General features: G+C 37.5%; 1 protein-coding gene across 1 annotated transcript in view; it reads left to right on the top strand.

Moving 5' to 3' along the window:
* The window catches only part of IQGAP2 (IQ motif containing GTPase activating protein 2), a gene marked incomplete at its 5' end in the record, with an annotated part of 53562 nt that extends 37311 nt beyond the window's left edge, over nt 1–16251 (top strand). Inside the window, 10 exons of the mRNA XM_010087162.1 lie at nt 561–793; nt 2946–3078; nt 5776–5869; nt 6743–6884; nt 9996–10083; nt 10942–11154; nt 12838–12998; nt 13814–13945; nt 14850–14958; nt 15421–16251. Coding sequence (XP_010085464.1) covers nt 561–793; nt 2946–3078; nt 5776–5869; nt 6743–6884; nt 9996–10083; nt 10942–11154; nt 12838–12998; nt 13814–13945; nt 14850–14958; nt 15421–15534 — 1419 coding nt within the window. The remainder of the gene's footprint in view (nt 1–560; nt 794–2945; nt 3079–5775; nt 5870–6742; nt 6885–9995; nt 10084–10941; nt 11155–12837; nt 12999–13813; nt 13946–14849; nt 14959–15420) is intronic.
* Nucleotides 16252–17207: the final 956 nt, after the last annotated feature.

Raw genomic sequence — 17207 nt, 5'->3', positions numbered from 1 at the left:
AGGCAAATTCCAGAAAAAGTCCTGCCTGTTTCCGAGATCAGGAATGGTTCAAAGCCACCATCTGCACAATGCAAGCTACTGTAACATCATTATAAAAGTTGTCATTTGGAGAATTCATTCTCTAGTCTTTTAGGGCTGCATGCAGTCCTCAGGAGAAACAATGAGTCCCTTGTCAGTGAATACATTATATGCTGGTAGATCACTGTAGCACTTCAGAGAATAAGCCTCTGGAGCTGAACCCTGCAAAATCTAGAAGAAAGAAGAGTTGTATTTGTCTTTGTGTCCAACTCTATGCCTTGCATTAACTGACCTAAAGCCAGCACCAAATTGAAATGTGGTTGTAAAAGTCCATCACTGATGTTCACAGAGGCGTTCTAAGAGAGATATCTTATTAAAGACCCCAGACTCTTTCAGTTAGCCACGTAGGTAACATATATGTTTTAAGGGTTCCTCTAGCACCAGTTCCTATGGTCTAATTCAGAAGTAGAAATGATTGTTCATGTATTGTAAAATATAATTACTGTATGCAAAGGGAAGATCTCTTTTTTTTTTTCTTTTAGATTGTTGGCAACCTCCTGTACTATCGCTACATGAACCCTGCTATTGTCGCTCCTGATGGTTTTGATATAATTGATATGACAGCTGGAGGCCAGATACACCCTGACCAGAGGAGGAACCTAGGTTGTGTGGCAAAAGTCCTTCAGCACGCTGCTTCTAACAAACTCTTTGAAGGAGAGAGCGAACATCTATCATCTATGAACACTTACCTCTCACAGACATACCAGAAGTTCAGGTATACAAAGCTGTCATGAATACCTACACAGTAAGAGCTCTCCTCTAGGATGAGTAAAGCAGGTGAACTCCTTGTTTATAGGAATTCCCTGCTCCGAGTTAAAAATGTTGAATGATCTACCATAGAGAAATTCTCACTGCTGAGGAAGTTGAAGCAGAAGTAACATGTTGTCTTTCTGCTTGAGCATTACTTTGAGATCTAATCATCTCTTCTGGGTTGGTTGTGTTAAGGCTTCCTTGCTGCAAACACAGATTGTGAGAGCAGCATGGAGTGATTCATTATCCAGCAGAAATAATGTGTTCTTCGGGTCTGCAGGACAGATGAATGTTTTGTCTGAGGAAGAAATTTATTGATCAGGAAAAAGTTGTGGGTTTTGTTTGTATTGTTTCATCTTTGCTGAGAGATTACATGCAGATTTTATTCTTTCATCTTGCACAGACATAGGAAATTGCATGTTGTGCTACACTCAGGGACACAAGTTATTTGGGATTACTGCCCATCTTTTGGGGTGGTTGCTATTAGTAACTTGAAGTGTTATTCTGTCTTGTGACAAACTCACTTTCCTAACTTCTAGGCTTAGTACCTTCCTTCATGAAACCAAATTCACTGTTCATATAATGGATTTCGTTGAGAGATCAGCCATGAACATAAAGATACCTAAACTCAGTTGTGGTCTTTATTGTAGTATTTAAGGGCATGAAGAAAGAAAATGGTAGAAAGTGTTATGGCAAGAATAACAAACATTAATGAAAGAGAGAGCCTAATCTAGTTGGCCCTTTGATCACTGCAAAGGGAACAATCCCTCTTCTAATTAAGGTAACTTTATACCAAACTCAGCCTCTGGGTGACTGTGCTCTGTACTTTAACTAAATCCTCCTTAGACACCAACAGTGGCTGCTCTGAGCTGCCTCTTCCCCTTGTAGTCACCCAGAAACTGCAATTGCCATACTAGCTATGTTAAAAGCTACCAGCTCTGCCTAGATCTTTCACTATGCTTTTATGAATTTGTCCAAGCCCTTCATGAACCTTGGAGACCAACTGCCTTCACAACCTCCTCCTGCAGCAATAGTCAGAAGTTTGCTACCTGTCAGTTAAAGCAGTGCTTCATTTATTTGAAATGACTGTTTCCCTGCTAGGTTCATTGCATGCCCCCTCACCCCACTATTGTGGGATTTGGTGAATGAATTCTGCACCCATCTTAAGCAACAGTACTGTGATTTTGTACAACTTGATCATATCCCTCAGCTTTTCCTCCTCAAACTGAGGAATCCCATCCCTCTTTTTTTTTTTTTTTTTTTTCCTTCAATACCAGCTTTAAAGGTCATCTGAACCTGAAGCATGCATCTTCCTTAACAGTGCCAGGCTGGCACAGTAAAGGCATGACAGCTCCTGCAGCATCCCTGTAGGCCTCATCTAAAAACCTGTTTCTCCCAACTGGTCCAATTCAGGTCCTCTCACTTTGGAAAACAAAGTGGTCCTCTGACATGAGGATCTGGCTATCTCTTGGTTGACTGTGCACAACCCTGAAGGTGTCAGTAGCTTGGAGAGACACCCATTGTCACCTTGGGAAGCAAGTCTCAGCTCTCCGTGCACGTGCTTGTCAAGTCAAAGTAACTTCAACCATACTTTGCATTCTTTCCTCTCAAGATTCTTCCACTTATAAGCACTTATCACATTTGCTGTCATTTTGAGCAGCTCAGTTTCTGAGTAACAGTTATTTAAACATTTGTAGGCCAAGTGGTAATTTTGTGCAGCTATTTAAAATAATTTCTTCTCAGCACATTCCATACTACAATGCCTTCATAAAATTGGAGAGTCTTTCTGTGGAAATATGTTTGTAAATTCTAGAGCATTAAATACAGACTTATCTAAGTGTTTAAAATTTACCAAGTTATCACTCCTTGTTGAATAAGGAGAAAAAAAAAAACACCTTTAAAATAATCTTCCACCAGCTGTCCAAGAAAGACGGAACATTTTATCGTTTGTATCGATGTGTAAATGTGTTGTCTCCAAAAGTTTCCTTCAAGCACTAAGTGCAGATTGCAGATTATAAAACAAATATAATGACTTGATTATGTTTTATTTTATATACAGGCTAACTAAAGTGAGTTTATGGGGGACAATTATTGAAGTCTTTCTCATTTTCTCTTAGGAATTTTTTTCAAGCAGCATGTGATGTTCCTGAACCAGAGGAGAAATTCAATATTGATGAATACTCTGACATGGTGACCCTTAGCAAACCTGTCATATATATCTCCATTGAAGAAATCATCAATACTCATTCAGTAAGTCAACAAAAATATACTGGTCAGCAGACTGAAGTGCATAGATTATGAGATACTTGCAACAAACAGTTTCTGGAGAAAGCTTAGAGTTCATTCTTCCTTTCAAAATAATTTCTTCAGTTCATCTCTGAAATGGTCTGCAATTGAGTATTAGACTTCTTTTTTCCTAGAAGACTGCTTCCATGTAAAAGCAGCATCTTAACAATTAAAATATAACATTTTCCAATAGGAAGGAGGAACATTTTTTGTTTTCTTCTAGTGTGGTGTTGCTAACTTATTTATACTTACAAATACTTTCCTGTCTTGGCTAAGAAAGTAGCATCAACATGAAGAAACTCCTTTGACTCTGGGAACAGAGGAAAGTTCAGTTTATTTAGTGACTCTGGCATTCTGTCACGTGTTTTGTTGGAAGCAGATGCAAACCTCTGATTTAGAAGGACTGAAGCTGTGGCATCCTGCCAGTTCTTTATCGTGGGTAAAGGACAGATTAACTGCAGTCTGTAGTATGACTCATTGGGGTATAAATTAAATGTCTACCACACGGTCCTCCTAAAACTGGGGTATTGCTGTCTGTTTCCTGGCTTGCAAAATCTTTCCCCTCCTGGTCCTCTTCTGCCCTTCCATGCCCCCTCACCAAAAAAAAAAAAAAAAAAAAAAAAAAAACCCCAGCAGCACCCCCCAAAGAGCCCACAAAGAACCTCTCCCAGATACTGTCAGATAGCTATGGAAAAGGCAGAATACTCAACTCCCAGTACACCCTGTTACAAATTTGCTTTACTCATGTGAAAACCAATAGCCTAGTCTCCTGAAAATAATATTTGCTACACTGTCTTTGTGCCTGTTCTTTCTTTTAACTTTTTAAGGCACCTTCATGTTTATGATCAGTGGTTACATTGTTTAAATGTAAGGCTCGAGGAATATATCAGTGTTTAACTAGTCTTTTAGCGGGGCTGTTGCATCTCTAACATACTGCTTGAGCCTAATGTGATGAAGTATTACTATGCTATTTTATATTAGCTGATAAAATACCCTACAAGTAGGTAATTTAGTGAAAGTAAATTGCTAAATAAAGGAGGTCAAAGAGATGGCCGTCTTTGAAATATCACTGTGTGCACTTCCCTGCCTAGAGGAAGCGAGCAATCAGGTCTGGGGACAGTACATTATCTGTATGCGGAATATTTACCAGATAATCCTCCTTGTTCTGCCATCTCTTCCATCAAACCCTTTCTGGGAGCCTGAGCCTTCATCTCAGTTGTCTTCTCCCACTACACCTTCCTTGCAAACGTAAATTCAACTTCTGGTCATACAGGTCAAAGATAAATTAGTTTGAATAACAACAGATGCATAAACATCTTGTTTGTTGTCATGTGTAGTTCAGCTTCAGAAAAAGTTCTCAAATCTGCCCTCTGTCATCATCTCCCATGGCACTTACCTAAGCTGTATTTTCATCACACATCTCTGTAGGATGTAGCCGCAATGAAGGTTCTGTTGGATTCAGCAGCTTTTTTTCTTTTTTTTTGGCACTTCCACATATTATCTCTTGCCTTCACTCCAAACAATTTGTCCTGTGAATGTATCTTTCTTTCTGCGTTTGTATAGCATCACAGATGGTGCAGTTTTATTCATTATGAGTAGTGTTTCTCAGCAATTCTCACAACAGTCTACACTATGTACAATGTGGGGTAGCTGTTGCACATAAGAGAGAGGTGGTTTTTTTTTTTTAAACAAGTTAATAGTAAAGGGCTTATAGTGTCACATCTGAAATGCCTTTCTTTTCTGGACATAGGCTTTTTAGTTACTGGTAAGTTTCTGGTAAACAGCAACTTTTTTTACTGCCTATAACCTGCGATTTTAAAAATACTTAGAACAGTGGAATTTTTGGCTACTGTGTATGCTTTGCTGAATTTCAGTGAAGCTTGGTGACACTTCGTCTTTCCATCAGTCCTCCAAGTAAAGGATAGTACTTCTAGGGGAATGGAGTGTTGAATCTAGTGGTCACTAATGTTGCTGGCTTTATCTTACTCAGCATGAAGTTACTTTTCCCACAAATAGTAAAAGCCTGTTTTCACGAAAATGTTACTTCCCTCTTCATGGTCTTTAACTTGGCTTACCAGTATGTGGCTTACAGTTCTGAGAATGTGCCCAGATGCAATGGAAGTTATTGTGAATATGTTCACAAATCTCTCGCAACTTCTAAGTTTATTAGAAGCTGTGCAGCAGGTGCTGCATAGCTAGCTGCTCACTTATTAAATACAGTAACTTCTGAAAGGTATCTCTGATGCTATTGTAGGCTACTGGAATGGATATGCAGAAAAAAGGTATGTTTCTATGGACAACCAACCTTGACTTCATTCCTTTGTGTACTTAGTTCAGGATGCAGCACTGAAATGCTCTTCTTGGTATTATCACCCTTTACCCTGTGAGACTTTTGTTAGTCCTGAAGGCCAATCTTAAACTTGTCCTCAGCTGTGATGTTCAGCACTCTGACAATTGCCGGAGGAGCATGGCAGGCTGTCTTACAGCAAGAGCAATTCTAACCTCATAGTCCAGAACTGAGCATGCTTTTCCCCCTTGGGTCCTCCATAATTCCGATCACGCCAGGTCTGTGTTTTTCAGTATTTAGTCTCCAGATTTATTTACAGTGTAAAGGTACAGGGACTTTTTTTGGATGTTGGCTTAATTTATGTTTGTTTATAGCTACTATTAGAACACCAGGACGCCATTGCCACTGATCTGCTGAACGAATTGCTGGAAGGGCTGGGACCTGTTCCTGATGTAGAGTCTTTCCTTGGTATGCTGGTTTTTCTTTAACTTCATTCTAGGGGTAGAATTACATGGAGACTTGATTTAAATACTGTCATGTCCCTCATCGTGACAGCTTGTTCATTTACTATAAAATTATTTTCTGAACACTTTTGGTAACACTGCCTCTTACAGTTGAACCTTCTTCTAACTGTGGTGTTCATTCTAAAGATTAATCAACTAATGAAAATCCAAACATTAATAATGTTTGGAGCAGAATGATTCAGTTGTGCTCAATTTGCAGATACAAAACAAGTGTTATAACCTGATCTTAAGATTTGTTAGTATTGGCTAGAAACTTACAAAAAGTGCAGGGAGAAGTCTTAAACCAGACATTTTTGACACTTAATTATCCAAATAAAAATGAAGTTTTAAGTTATGCAAATTTATTAGAATGTTATAAGGAATAAATATGACTAATATTTAATTTGCCTTAACTGTTGTAGGATGTGAACGGTTTAGAAAATAGCTGGGGTGTCACAGATAATTCCAGCTTCCAAGTGAATAGCCTGTTAACATAGTTGCTATTCATTCATTTTTCACTGTCACTACATGTTAGGACGAAGGATGTTAAATTGTTTGTGTTATTTGAGAAGAAGACACGAGTCTCTTGTGCATCAGTAGGTTGACTGGTAGCATTTCCAAAATATTCTACTTGGGCATATAAATAGCTGGCTTATGGTTTTGATTGTTCAATGTTAAAAAAAAAAAAAACAAACTGCTTCTAACCAGTAGGGATGGGTGTGGTATTTAATAAACAGTGTTTCTGATGACTTAGGGTGACTTAACTAGTTTCTTGTTTGCTTCACTCATTGAATCTTGGGAAAGCTGACAAGCTGAAGTAAACAATGTTTCCTTACAGGGGAAGGAGCTGTTGATCCCAATGACCCTAACAGGGAAAGCACACTGAATCAACTTGCAAAAACAGAGATTTCACTGTCTCTAACAAGCAAATATGAGTTACGAGAAGGTGAAGATCAGGATCTCAAAAGCCTGATGATAAAGTAAGTTTTACTTAAACCCCTACGTTTTGGCAACGTAGCTTGTTTTGTTTTTAAAATGCTTCCCTCCTGTTTCTTTGCTTACATGCATTTTTGAGACTGAGTGCACTCAAGTTTTTGAAAGCCGGTTTGTGTTCAGTCCTACTCAGACTTTTGCAAAAGCCAGAGAAACTGACAATTCTTCCAGAAAATTTATCTTTCTGTAGGCTTACTCACACTTACATTTTGGACCATTTTGCTTAACCTAGTAAGTGGTTTTCCATGAAGTTGTAAAAGCATTCTGCTTTAAAACACCTCAGCCTTGGAAAAGCAGAGATGAAAAGTTGCCTAGCCTTCTAAGGAAGGGGCAGTATCACACTGTCCTCTCCTCCTCCCCCTCCAAGGAAAACATTTCCCTGACTTACTGCCACCAACCATTTGAACAGGATGTGATCAGGAAATAACGCATGCTTTTATCCAGGGAAAGATAATGATGTTTCTTCTATTTGGTGACCAAGTTAAGAAATCTCTACTGGGATACCCTGGTACATAGGCTACTTCAAAGTCCAAAATATTTTTATAAAAGCACTTAGCATCACTTTATTGGCACCTCTCTTTTGAAGTTATTTGAAGCTGTCCAGAATGAGGATTGGTTTATTTAAGATCACTTTAAAGGGAAATACAACATAAGGATTCTACACCTTTGAAAGCACTGGGATTGTAGACACAGGCTGTAATTCAACTCTGATCTGTTAGTAATTTTTTTCCAAGTCAAAAATCAGTAAACCTGTTTTACTAGGTAATATGTGAAGTTTTACTTCTGAAGAAAGTTCTTAGTGATAATGTTTGTAGTAATTAGTGCAACTTCTATAAAAGCAATAAATGACTGCTTAGAATCTGGAAAAAATATCTAATTTTAAGTGCAAGAAAACTCTTACTATTTATCCTTAAAAGAAGAGGAATTTTCTACTGTAAGTTGTGTATATTTGATCTGAATCACAAGAAAACACAGATTTTTCTGTAAATTGTTATCAAACATAATTTGAGACCTAAAGTAAAGTGACTGCAATGACAATGTCCATCAGAACTGTGTTAGTCACTTAGTATTCCAGAGAACAAGGCTCTAGACCTGTTCCCAGGATGGTTTTGTAATAAGGATATGCCTGCTTCTGTCCTTTTTAAAAGTTTTTGTTTGTTTGTCCTTTTTACCTCTGTGTAGGAGCAAAATGTTCCCCCTTAATGGAATCACTAAACACATGCAAAATCAAGGCCAAAAGAAATTTCTTTAATCCTCTACATGGTGTGGATATATGTTGAAACAATATCATGAGAATGAACAAAAGAATTTAACTTCTCTATTGCATAAGTGTTTTCAAGTAATATTTCACATATTTTGAGAAAATCTATTAAATATCTGACAGAGGACTAACTGGCAACCTATGTTAAATGTCAGCAACAACAAAAGTTAAAATACTTACTGCTACCTCTTATGCAAGAGATGTGTAAATACAGATGCTTAACTTTCCTACCTTAGCTGCTGAGAAGTCTTTTACTGCAACTCTGAAATGTTAGGCACCTGGCTAAATTTCATGTTACGCCTGATTCATTGTGTCTTCCTTGTTTCTCTACAAGTAACATGCCTCTTCTATAGAAATATCGATATTTGCTTTTTAAGTTGTTTCGTTAAGGCTTCTGTGATGAACCCTAAGATTTGCTGGTAGGCCTGTCTAGAGGACTCTATGTGAGGTGCCTGGTCTATGTGGTTTGAGTGGGCAGGTGCCACATGGCAAGTGACAGGGGAAGGGGGAGGCATCCAGCCCCGAGTGGGGTATTTCTGGAAAATAGCAACTCCGAGCAGGTTTGGTACATGGGGAGAGGAAGTGGAAATAAGCTTCGTGTCTTATCAGCCATATCAGCACCTGTTCCCAAGGCTGTACATGAAATGATAACGCCATCGCACATCAGTTACTGTAGGCTATGGTAATGACCACCAAAGACTGACAAAGGTTGTGTTAGGCAGAGAAAGTCAGCAATGTCTTGATGCAGCCCAAGTGAACAAACTTTAGGGAACCTTTCTGTTTGGTGGGGTTTTTTGAGGGTTGGGGTTTTTTTCTCCTGTCAAACTGGTGGGTATTCCAAGAGAGTTTGTGAAAGAAAAATACCTTTAAGAGCAGTCCCACAGAAGCTGTTGCATGTGCTAGAACCGCTTAGTGCAGTCAATAGCAGCTATGGATGAGCAAATCAGTTTCCAGGAGGTTTAACATGTTGCCTTTAACACGGAAGAAGCAGTGCTTCAGGTCTGGCTCTGCTGTCAGTCATTCCTACCTTGCTGCCCCTTCTATGGAAGCTTGGATCATACCCAAATATTCAGTGGTTTCAAATAATGTTGCCTGTATGTGAGTAAATCTTTTGTCCCATTTCATTGCATTTTTATGAGAACTTCCCATTCTGAAAACACCAACAAAACCCCCAACTTTACATAGGTAAATTATCATTTTAAACCAAGTCATGAGGTTTTAGTCCAGAAGCCTTGATCATATTTAGACATTTTCCTGGGAAACTTAAGCTGCATCTTCAAACTTCTGTTAATTTTTAAGAATGGTGAGCTATATCTCATTTGTAACCATGTTCTCTAAATTAACAGAATCCTATAGCAGGATGTTCTTGGAAGTTTTATGGGTGAAGAGGCAGTAGGAATGAGATAAATTCTTACCAAAAAAAGAACTGATTTACATATCAGGGTGTAGCAGCTTCCCTTTTTTAGCAAGGAAATGCTGCTCGTCCATTGCCACTAGAGAAATATCTTCCCTTAACTGGTGTGCATGAATGCACTGCGTCAAATGTGAAATTCCTTCAGAAATTCATCATTTTTGAGTGCATTTCTACTTTGTTCAGTAAATATGACCCTTTGGTTAACTGTTTCCTAAAATAAAAGGGGGGAAAGTATACATGTGTTTCTCTGTTCCGGCACATGTAGAAGCCAGATGTTCAACATTATTAGTGGAAGCTCTGAAACATAAAAAGCTAGGAAAAATAAACATTACCAATTATTGCTAGCTTTACTGTTGGAAGAAATGAAATGCACAAGTGATCCAGTGATAACTGTTTTATAATACCATATATCCTTTTTAAAAGGACCAAAAGACTTATTGTGGATGTGATACGAACACAGCCAGGGGATACACTCTTAGAAATATTGGAAACACCAGCCACTGCACAACAGGTAAGTGCTATACTGTGCTTCAGTAGGGAAGAAAGGACATACTTTATTATAGCCATTCGAAAGCCTTAACAGATCTCTGGCAGCTTTCTCCACCACTTTATAAAAATGAAGTCATTGTTGCTAGATTTCAGACTATTCAGATCTAGAGCCTTCAAAATGTAAGACTTGCAGATTTTCTTTTAATGTATAATTGGTAACAGCTTCAGAGGACAAGAATAATTGTCTTGCTGTCAACTAGCACAGCTAGAATAATATGTTTGTCTTTATACTTTTTGTAAAGATAGTCTTTTCTCTCTTATGTTATTCACCTCAGACTATTGTATTGTATCCTTCTGCTAGATTTTTCTTTTCTCATGAACTTCAGTATCTTAACTCAAGTTCCCTGACATCTAGTTTATTTGCTTAAGCAATACAAGCAAACACCTGCCTGAGGAACTGCTGCTATCCTTGGTATGGGAATTGAGTGGGAAGAGCTCCCAGTTGAAGTCTTCCCTGTAGATACTGACACACAAAGCTACATCTCAATGATGTGCACGTTTTGGCTTACATCCATGTGTGTGTATGTAGGGGGGACACCTGCGAGATCTGGACAGTCTTCACACAATGAAGTTGTTGAGTCATCTGGCTTATTTTAGATGTTTTGATTAATTGAAATGCTTATCTAGGTGTTGTGATTAGTTACTTAAGGTATGTCAAAAGGCTTAGTAAATGGAGCACTTTCAGATCATGTGGTAAGAGGATATGAATAAAGCCTGCACATTGATTCTTGATAATATCCTTTGAGAATTCAGTGTACTTGAATATTTAACTGTTATCATGAGCTGGAAAATAACTGTTCAGGAATATTTTTTTACCCAGGAATCTGAGCACTCCAAGCTTGTAGAAAAACGTGCCATCTTAGATTCCAAAACTCCAGAGAAAATGAAGCACAGTCAATCTATTTTTGAAGATGGGCAGCTACCAATAGAACAAAAGAAAAGGAAAATTCAGAGAAATCTCCGGACATTGGAACAAGCAGGACTAGTGTCTTCAGCAACGAAGTACCAAGAAATTATAAATGAGATTGCTAAGGTAAATGGAACATGCTTCCCTGTATAATGATGGTTTTTAGGCATCTAGCCTAAATCCATTCCAGCTAGAAATGTACAATATATGTTTTCCAGAGAATGCTATACTAAATCCCTGAAGTATCCACATAAGAAACAAGTCATCTTTGTGTGCTGACAAAATAACTGAAAGACAGTACTCTTCATGCATAACTAGCTGAACTGGAAAACGTCCAACTGTAGCCAGATGTGATATTGATGCCATTTGAATTTCTCCAGGAAAATGTGTTCCCAATATAGCTTTTCATATTCTAAAAGTAATCAGAATAACCCATCAGAGTTTCAATTAATAATTAATGTAGTCTTGGTAAGGTTTAAAAAAACTTTAAAAAACCCAAAAATATTCTCTCATTGGTATTAACACTGATCTGCAGTGGTGGGGCAGGACACAAAAAGAATAGTGGGCCAATGTGGTGCCCATGCTGGGGCTGATAAAGCACTGGGCCCATTGTGTACAAATTGGCAAATCCTATTCCAAATCCACATTCAGTACTGCTGTAAGTATCTTTAGTGTACTGGGTTATCTTTACTTACTCATGAGTAGTATTGGATTATCTTTAATTACTCATGAGTAAATTACACATCACTCACGAGTGGTTTACATATTATAAATGTGTTTTTTTTAAAGTTGCAAATATATTTGAAAATATAAATAAGTTACTCATGTGAGCTAAGTCTCTAATATAATTAAGTATGGCACGTTGCATATGCTCTGAAGTGCCATTTTAAAGCCCTGCTCGGTTCAGGTGTCTGCATCTGATTCTACTAGAGGCAAAAAAATTCTACATATGTAGCCAGTGCCCCATTCTTTTTTATTTACTAACTGTAAGCACAGATGGTTTGCTTTGAGCTGTGAAGGCAACCTGACTGGGACGAACCTTAGGACTGGAAGTTGCTTTTATTTTACTTTCGACTACCTCCACTCAACCATTACCTTCAGCAAAAGCTCTAGTTTAGAAGTAGCTAGTTCTTACTCAGTAAAAGCTTAAGCTCTTATTTCTTAGGCCTCTCACCAGAAACTAGCTTCCATTTATCACATGAATAATTCAAGATACCACCACTTGTATTCATTTAGCTCCAGTTATTTCCAGACACCAAGAACATGGAGGTGGAGGACAGAATTTTCTCGACAGAAGGCACAAGACCAGCATTAGCACAGACACCCATGAAGTTAGCTTTACAGTTGGAAACCCCAGTCCTTGACTTGGATTTCCAGGTGACCGGTGACAGCAGTCTGTTTGGAACAGCTGCTACCAGTAGTAGCACAGAGATTGCCCTGCACTGCAGCATGAGGATTTGGAGAAATACACGGTTTGCAGTAACCCATGTTATGTCCTTTCTAACCAACGCTTACCAGCTCAACTTCCCCACAATTGGGAGGGAGGTGGAAAATGATAACATAAGACTCCAGATGGTGGTTCAGGGCCCACCACAGGCAAAACATGAGTAGCAGTGTGATTGTTGTCTTCTGTAGAGTCATGTAAACTATAGTACTCATTACTGGTGCCATGCTTGTGAGAATTAACATGATGGTTTGTGTTTTCTCTCAGTAATTAAGTCAGGTTGTATAATTACAGAGTTGAATAGTAATAAACTGAGACTTTTAAAAATGTCAAATTAATAAACCAATTACATTTCTCTTATTTAGGATATCCGGAATCAGAGAAGATACAGACATCATCGAAAGGCTGAATTGGTGAAACTCCAGCAGACTTTGAATGCACTTAACTCCAAAACAGCATTTTATGAAGAACAAATTAATTATTACAACACCTATATAAAAACTTGTTTAGACAACTTAACAAGAAAGTGAGTCAAGTCTTCTTGTCTTTTAATATTTCAGTGTGTTTTATCAGGAAAAAGAGCAGGTGTCAATCTGTAGTTGAAAGTTTTGATTCCAAGAGACTGACAATCCACAGATTAAAATGTCCATGGGAGTTGTCACTGTGACCCAAGTCAAAACATGGAAAGTAAAGTCTTGCATTTATTAAAAGCTGCCTTACAGAAAGAGGCCTGAGTTGTAGATGTGTTTGCAGTATATTTAATTGATGCTACTTTGCAGATCCATTAGCATGCTTTGAAGTCATGCAGATGTGGAAATTAGTTTTCTTACTTCATTAAAAGGACTGGGTTTTGTCTTTAGAATGGAAAAGGGGGAAATAAATGCCTAAAGAATTTCACTTTCCAGGTATGATGCAGTTACTCAAGAGCAAGCCCCTGCCAATGCTACTGAAGTGTCAAAATGAAAGCATTTTACGGACATGAACAGGAGCTTTCCCAGTGCATACCTTGTTGATCCAAAAATGAACTCTAATGGCCAGTTGTCACTGTATATGTTTACAAATTGCTATTTTAAAGTGATGATTGTGGGGTTTTTTGGATCAGGTTTGCATTTCACAATGGAGTTTAAACAAGTGATAAAAAATGTTGACTGTTCACTGTGTGCTAAAAATCCCTATATTCTTAGATCTGTTTTGAATGTTAATTCTGTTTATTAATAGGAGTTCAAGAAGACAATGAGTGAATGAAAGCTAAATATGGCTAGAAAAGTAATTGAAGCATAAAAGACCTGGCAGATTAATCAAAAGCTATTTTTCTTATTCTCTTCCCAGAAATTCACGGAGGTCAATTAAACTAGATGGAAAAGAGGAAGTGAAGGGAAGCAAAAAACTGAAGCAAGCCTCATTAAAATACACAGCCGCAAGACTGCATGAAAAAGGTGTCATCCTAGAAATTGAAGATCTTCAAACCAACCAGTGAGTGTGGTATAAAACAATTCAGAGCATTTTCTAATCAACAGCTTCTTAAGAAGCCTGGCTTTTCTTAAAAGAAATCTTCACAAGTTCCTGCACCACACCTAAAATTACCTCAGACTTTTACATTCAGAAGAGTGATGTAGTCTAATTGTCATAATTAATTTTTCTCCCTTTCTACCTTGCTATATGATTACCTCGGAAAAATATTTGAATAGGACTGTTTTGGCATTAGCTTACATGGAACCAGTACGACTGGCGAGCAGCACGCTAACTGATAATGGCTGCCTTGCTAAGCAAGTGTTTTGTTTTATTTTTTTTTTTTTCATTTAATGACCAATCACTTTCATATAACTGAGTAAACACCTGTATTTCTGCACTCCCTTACTATGGCAATACAAATGGATGTAGTAGGTTAACATCCCTTTTGTATCTATCCATTTCGAGGCTGCTATAGTGAACATCTTCCACCCTCTGCACCCTTTCATCTGTCTTATTCATGGAAAAAAGTATTCCAGGTTGCAGTTTTTTTCCCAAGTGGGTTCATCAGGCAGAGGAAGCCACACCAGGCCAACAAACCAGAGAAGAATGTGTATGCACCTGGAAGAAGACACTCAGGCGTGGCAGAACGAAAATCTGTCTGCCCTACGCTGTGGACGCTTGGTCGTCTTTGTTCCCTGAACTTCCCACAGCCCATTGTTTTTTCCCAGTATAAAAGACTTGAGAGCTCTGTATTCCATAATATATGTACACTAGAAGGTCTCCAAGAAGACACTGCAGTAGGGATGGAGTGGTTCATTTGATACCATTTACACTGCTTATGGTGAAAGTTCTTTTGTGTTCTGCAGGCTCTTTCCCCAATACTGTCTCAGCATGCATAATCCATTACGCTTCTTTTTCTTTCAAGGTTTAAGAATGTGATGTTTGATATCACACCTGGAGAAGAAGTAGGTGACTTTGAAATCAAAGCAAAATTTTTGGGCGTTGAGATGGAAAAAGTGCAGCTCCATTTCCAGGTAGGGTTTTAATTTTGTTACTTTGCTATATAGTCACCGTTACATTTGGTCTAAATATAAACTATTTCAGACTCTTTTAATATGTATTCGTGATCTATTCAATCACCACAGAGCAGCACATCGTGTGGGGAATAACTATATAACTTCCATAGGATGCTGGGCATGGATTTTGGCTAATGTTTATATTAGGACAATGGCAATAGCTCAGTGGCAAGCAGCAAATATCCAGAGGAAACAAGAATACACATAAAACATTATTTCCTCTGGCTTGCTGTTACTGACAGACTCCAGTTTAGGATCTAGAGGACATGTAATGTTTTCTACACCCAGCAACAACAGTTGCTTGTAATTGTTTAAATTGTGAAGGCCCTGGAGTTTGAGATGGTTATCACATGATGAAAACTACCCCATCTTGTTGCTGTGAGGCATGGATTCAAACATGGATTTTATTTCTCATTACAGGATTTGCTTCAGATGCAGTATGAAGGTGTGGCTGTAATGAAAATGTTTGATAAAGCTAAAGTGAATGTTAATTTGCTCATATTCTTGCTGAATAAGAAGTTCTATGGAAAATAGTGTCTTCAGATACCATGGACTGCATCCATAAGTGGGAAGTCTATTCAGTATTTTTTTGCTTTTAAATATTTGTTTGAAGTTTGTCATTGGATGCTTTTTAACTTTAAAAAAAAACAGCCTAAAACACCAAATGTTCTGAGGAATGTACACAGTGCCTTTTCAGGATTGATAATGAAGCAGGAAAAAAGGAAATAGATTACATTAAACAGTTCCAGATTTCATTGGTGTTGGTACTTTCAAATCAAAATATTGTTTAGGACACTCAGCTATTGTGGTTGTATGGAATTTAAGGTAGGCAGAAATTTAATTTAGTTGAATATATAAACCTCTTCCTATTAAAACATTTTTAAATGACCTCAGATATATAATATAGTTCTTATTAGACTTTAAGTATTTACCAAAAGAAATCCTAATTTGTTTCTAAGGGATAGTTTGGGCAAATATTTAGTTACATACTAAGCCTATTTTCTGGCAGTTGTCAATTGTAAAGCAAACTTATTGTGCAATTCAAAAATTTTTATAGGTAATTATAAAGTGACAATAACGTCTTACTGTACAAAAATATATTTTGTGATTCATTCCTACTAAATGCACTACTGCCTCATGTCAAATGACATTTTCTACTTCCACAGCCTCTGGAGTGGTATTGGGGAAATCTGAACAGCGAACAGTTGTTCAGTTTGAAGTATTTGAATACATAAATTGTGCCTGTCTGTCTTTTTTGTAAGAAAATAAATACAATAAAATCAGCATTTAGATTGTTTTTTTTTTTCAAATATTCTTTGGAGATTGTTCTATGTAAAATAAACATTACCTAATTAAACTGGCTTTGTTCCTAAATTTCATTTAAGAGTCATTAAAGCAGCAGTCCAGATGGTGGTGAAAGAATGTCTTTCAGTGCCTTCATGAAATTGAATCCAATTAAACTTGATTGTCCTCACAGTACACTTTGGGAAGGTTGCTCAGCAGTGAAGACTTCATGGCCTTTATGCCATTGAACGTGATGATGATTTTGCTGATGAACTACTAATTATGCCTACAGAGCAAAAGTGTGTACAGCCAGTAATGTGACAAATACATAAACCAAGAGAAAATATTTCCTACTCACACTTTCCTCATGACAAAAATTTTAAAAGATTATGTGAGGCATAATCTTTTATAACTGAGGCATTCTGGAATGCATTGTAAAAAACAAATATTAAACAAGTATTAATTCTGAAGGTAGAATGAAACAGTGTAAAACCAGCAGCAGATATATAGACTATGAGTTTAGTTGGTATACTGACCTGTGGTATTAAACAAGCTGAAAAAATTATTACGTTTACTAGAGATATTCATTTATGCCTCGCATTAAATTTCAACACTTGACTAGTTTAAAACAGATAATATCCCTAATTAAAAGATAAACAGCTCCTCCATGCTTCCATTTTTCTTCTAGCTAGTTATGTATAAGCCATTTTAACATCACATACATGCTGCAGTATTAATACACTGGTTCACATAAAATAGCTGGATGGGAAGGTGAAAGCAGCACTTTTACTTCTGAAGGAGAGAAACTAATTGTGCTTTAATACGAATTAAACTCACAATCTTTTGTTTCCCTTTTTATTTGTAACAGATTTGACTAATCCCTGTATATTTTTGACAAATTCTAGCTGAGCAGGTAAGTCTGC

Source organism: Pterocles gutturalis, unplaced genomic scaffold (genome assembly GCF_000699245.1).
Source record: "Pterocles gutturalis isolate BGI_N339 unplaced genomic scaffold, ASM69924v1 scaffold48416, whole genome shotgun sequence".
Lineage (NCBI taxonomy): Eukaryota > Metazoa > Chordata > Aves > Pterocliformes > Pteroclidae > Pterocles > Pterocles gutturalis.
Note: the sequence above shows the minus strand (reverse complement) of the source record. Positions and strands in the feature narration are given on the sequence as shown.